This window comes from Danio rerio, chromosome 21 (genome assembly GCF_049306965.1).
Source record: "Danio rerio strain Tuebingen ecotype United States chromosome 21, GRCz12tu, whole genome shotgun sequence".
Lineage (NCBI taxonomy): Eukaryota > Metazoa > Chordata > Actinopteri > Cypriniformes > Danionidae > Danio > Danio rerio.
In genome coordinates, this window is record NC_133196.1 from 26,808,680 (window position 1) to 26,813,870 (window position 5,191).

The 5,191-nt window shown below is 36.5% G+C and overlaps 1 protein-coding gene across 1 annotated transcript; it reads left to right on the forward strand.

The window, feature by feature from the left end:
- Window positions 1–277: 277 nt before the first annotated feature.
- On the forward strand, window positions 278–4,807 carry or92a3 (odorant receptor, family 92, subfamily A, member 3). Its single transcript, XM_073935396.1, has one exon. It carries the CDS (start codon window positions 1,910–1,912, stop codon window positions 2,876–2,878), a length of 969 nt encoding a protein of 322 aa, XP_073791497.1. The 5' UTR covers window positions 278–1,909; the 3' UTR covers window positions 2,879–4,807.
- Window positions 4,808–5,191: the final 384 nt, after the last annotated feature.

The following is a 5,191-nucleotide window of genomic DNA, read 5'->3' on the forward strand; positions in this document are numbered from 1 at the left end:
CGTTTCAGCAGGGTGTTTTCACACCTCTACTTTGGAAAAAGTCAGAAAAGTGGGCGTGTCCAGCTCTGTTTAGGGGGGAGCGTCTGAGGAAGAAAAGTGGGATGGTGTGGGAGTGTCTATTTGGGCATGCGCGAGTTTCAGAGTCAAAATACACACACACACACACACACACACACACACACACACACACACACACACACACACACACACGCACACGCACACACACACACACACACACACACACACACACACACACACACACAGTAGAAAGTGATGGTGTTTAACCTACATGGACATCTGTAGTCGAATTATTTGCCAAATTATTAAATGGTGGACTTTAACTGCAGTTTGGCTCTTTCATTCAGGGAATTCATTCATGCCCCTCACGACAAACGAGATATTTGAGGATTTGAGGATCGAGGATCTGCTCTAAGCGTGTATTTTTCATGCAATGTTTGATACCGCACGGCGAATGAGAGAAAAAAACCTCCGCATTTCCCGGAAACTTAGATGCACACGGCAGGTAGTGTCAGAAAGCCGCGTGTGTTATTCCGGTCACTATATGCGGTAAAAACCCTACACGAGGTTAAAGTTTGGTTGTGGTGCTAACATGTTTACACTCGGTGCAATGGTTAACTTAGTTCGATACGAACAAACTGAATAAACAAAGAGCACTGGTCGCTCACTTACCAAAGCTATAGAAACAGGACAATCACCAGCAACTAGAGCCGCGTCTTTATGAAGAGAATACTACAAGCGAATCCTGATCTCAGCGTTTGCAGATGAGAACAGCTCTCAGGTAAACAATGTTCCTCCTTAGACACGTAAGTTATTGTTGTCGAGCGTCACGTACACTGTTAATCCATACGTGAGACTGAGCTCTTACAGAGAGAAAATGAAAACGAAACTTAACTGCAGCAAACTATAAAAGCAACACTTCACGCCTGTTTTGCCAATACAACGTGGTGTGAGTGTCGTCTAAACACTGTGAGAGTAATGAATATTAATGAAGTTGCACAATAGAGCGCGCTGATTGGTTTGAACCAAGCCTTACTCATGCATTAATGCATCACACTGTAAGACGTAATAAGACACACTCTGGCACAGACGTCCAGTCTACACGCTGGAATACACGCTATTATGTCATGACCGTGACGCAGCTTCAAAAATTAGTTTCAAACCGGAAGTACGAATTTGCTTGAAGTAACGTAAAAACAACCTATTTACACTTTTTAGTGAAATATAGGTGTCCTAATAGTGTTTTTAGCAGTGTGGGACACATATACGACTGTCAACAGCTCAAAAAATGTGTTTTGGTGTTTCATGACCCTTTAAAAAAAATGTATGCCATTTTTGTTTCAAACACATTCATAATCATATCATTTGTTGGTGCAGTTTTAACCCATGTTATTATTATTTAGTATTTCCGTACAACAATTTCCGTAAAACAATTTTACAAACAACATTCTCTCAGCTTCTAAACTCAAAATGTGTTTTCTATTGAATTACATTAAAATAATAAATGGGTGATCAGTCGACTAATGTCTTTAATGAAAGACTACTGGTTGACTCTTGTAGGGCAGCCTTACATACAGTATTAGTTTATTGGAACAACAGGAATATTGTGACACTTGCGGACTGGGCCTGTAGTGCACTCTCTCCTCCTCTTAAGACTATCAGACTTGAGAACCCTTGAGACCCCATTTTTACTCAATCCCTCTCAGACACTCACAGCTATATAAAGCGAAAATGTGGAGCAGAACTCCCAGCAAAAAAAGACTTGCTGCACAAATCTTACAATGTCCAACTAAAAAACAAGGCTAGGCAGAAACATTTCTTTAGGCAGGATCATCAGTATAACTGCTTTATTTATTACTGTCTTATTTGTCTGTTTCTTGTTTTTCAGCTTATGGACTCCAATGGCACAAGTGGTGATGTGCCTTTCCTTTATCAGCAAGTCTTTCAGCTGGATCGGGATCCTCTCACCATTAGTGAAACTATATTGGCTGTGTTAACATCTCTTTTTTTCTTTCTTGTCAACTGTGTGATGTTCTTTGCTCTAAAAAGCAAGCACATATTCTTTGAGACGCCACGCTATATTCTTTTTGGCCACATGCTTATGAATGACTCTGTGCTTTTGCTGCTAACAACTGTCATGTTCATGTTGGCTCTGTGTGTTTATCCAATACATAAATCCATATGCACTCTGTTAGTCTTCATTACTCACTCCACTTTCCGTAACGCTCCTCTGACTCTAGCACTGATGTCTCTGGAGCGGTACGTGGCAATCTGCTTCCCTCTGAGACACTGCACCATCGCCACACCTAAAAGAACTGGAATCGCCATTGGAATCATCTGGTTTCTGAGTTCTATAAATGTTATCATAGATATAATTATTGCTTTAGTTAATAACCCCTATGTTTTAGCAGAAGTTGAATTTTGCACGCTACAGAAATTGTATATAGGCAAATGGCAGGTGGACAAAGCTCAGTGGTTTGATGTGCTTTATTTTGTGTCAGTTGCAGTTATCATTATATTCACATATATCATGATTATGATCACAGCCAGGTCCGTTTCATCTGATAAAGATTCTGCTAAAAAAGCTCTAAGAACAGTGATGTTGCACTTAATTCAGCTGGGACTGTGTCTCACCTCTTTTTTGTATGCAACAATAGAGTTAATATTATACATGGTGATTGGAAGCACATCGCCTCTCTTTATAAATCTGAGATATTTAAATTATTTTGTTGTTCTTATTCTGCCACGTTGCTTGAGTCCTCTGATCTATGGCATGAGAGATGAAGCCGTGTGGCCCTTGTTCAAATATTACTTTTGCTATCGTTCAGGCAAAGTAAAGCCTTTTGTTAATGTGCATTAATCGCATGGTCTGATGGGATTTGATATAATAGTGTCAAATAAAATTACATATACTTTATGTTACTATTATGTAACTGTATGTAAAGTATTATTTGACATTTAAAATGTATGAGTATATGACTATATATCAAATTATTATGTAAACAATTAATTAAGCCTTTGAGTAAATTTTAAATGTGGTTTTAAACAGGTTTTGAGTTATCTGTAGTTTGTTCAATCTTAAACCTGTAAAGCCCTTAAGAAAGTGTTTGAAAGCATTCAGTATTCTCTGCCAGAAATATTTGTTTAAATTGTTGAAAGGGCCATATGTTTACTTTTCATGTCTTATTTCTATTTTTTTGTTTTGTATAATATATAGGCTGATAAAAAAACCATATTCCCCGGCTGCTAAAATAAAATATTGTCCCTACAAATGGCAGTTAAGAGATTGCTGTTATATTTTGATCATTATATTCAAATATATCATCATTATGATCACAGCCAGGTCTGATTCCTCTGATAAAGAATCTGCTAAAAAAAAAACTCTAAGAACGGTGGCTTTGATTCAGCTGCGACTTTGTTTCAAATTTTTGTTTGCAACAATAAAAAGAAAACTATAAGGTGATTGGAAGCACTTCTCCTCTCTTAATAAATCATTTTAATAATTATTTTGTTGTTTTTATTCTACCATCTTGTCTGAGTCTTCTAATGTACACCATGTATTAACTGTATAGTATGAAAGTGTTTGAATTAATAATTTGACAGGCAAGTATTATTTGTATTATTATAAATACTATTTGATTTATATTATACAAATACTGCAAATCTGTAAGTCTAACACCCTTACTAGCATAAACATGAGAAAATCAAGTGCAAAAAAACTGCTCGTCCTCTCTACCATCCCAATTGCAAAAAAATCAAAAGCACTTAAATATTCAATAATAATTTAAAGCTGCAAGCAGCAATGAAAGAGACCTCGCATCCGAGCTAACCGCCTCCCGGTGGCCTTAGGATGACATAGAACAGTGGACAATAATAATTTGAGCTGATATACAGTTGAAGTCAGAATTATTAGCCCCCCTTTGAATTTTTCTTGTTTAAATATTTCCCAAATTATGTTTGGCAGAGCAAGGAAAATTTCACAGTATGTCTGATAATATTTTTTTTCTTTTGGAGAAAGTCTTATTTGTTTTACTTCAGCTAGAATAAAAACAGTTTTTTTTTCAACCATTTAAAAGGTCAAAATCATTAGCCCCTAAGCTATATTTATTTATATATTCAACAAAATAAACCATCATTATACAATAACTTGCCTAATTACCCTAACCTGCCTAGTTAACCTAATTAACCTAGTTAAGCCTTTAAATGTCACTTTAAGCTGTATAGAAGTGTCTTAAAAATATCTAGTAAAATGTTATTTACTGTCATCATAGCGAACAAAAAATAAATCAGTTATTAGAAATCAGTTATTAAAATTATTTATTATTATTATGTAAAAAAATTTGCTGAAAAAATCTTCTCTCTGTTAAACAGAAATTGGGGAAAAAAAATAAGGGGGCTAATAATTCATAGCGGCTAATAACTCAACTGTATATAAAAAACAGAATAAATGACAGATTTATGTCAATCTTACTTCTGTCAGCAGGTGGCGCTATGACTGTGACTGAATATGGCATGTAGATGCCTTCAGGAGAGGAATTTCATCAAGCCTTTGAATTTTCAGGCAGATCGGACATTGTGTTATAAATACTTCCTCCTCCATGGTGATACACTGACCTTTGTCAGTCTGCCACGGAAACACCCTTCGGCAAAAACTCACAATTTCACATCTTATAGATGGATTATACGGACAAAACTTGGTATCAATATGAAAAATGTCTAGGAAGAGTTTGTTACACTGTAACTTGTCATTTTCTGTTGCCAGTAAGTGACGTTATTATAACTGTAACTGGATATTGACATGTAAACGTGTTCAGGTCAGGACTGTTATTAAACGTAGACTTTGAGGCAGATCAGACATTGCATGCTTGAGTTATAACAAGTGAGAAAAATGTCATAGCAACAGTGGATTATCTCAATCAGTTTAACGCTGCAGTTGGAATTGATCACCCCGTCACCAGTTTAAGCAGGGTAAAGATCTGTATCTTGACATACGTGGAGCTTTCCAAACAGGATATATCGTCCTCCGAAGGGCACTTCATAGTAAGAAAAAATCATGACAGCCAAATTAAGTCTTGCTCCAAACCATAGTGCTCAAAATTGGCCATTTTGAAAAGACCCTTGGAATGTGTCCTATGATAGCTACTATCTGTAGGAAAGTTTGGTGTGTCTTTTC

What these genes read in the sequence shown, in the direction of transcription:
- or92a3 (XM_073935396.1), top strand. Translation starts at nt 1,910, where the DNA reads ATGGACTCCAATGGCACAAGTGGTGATGTGCCTTTCCTTTATCAGCAA.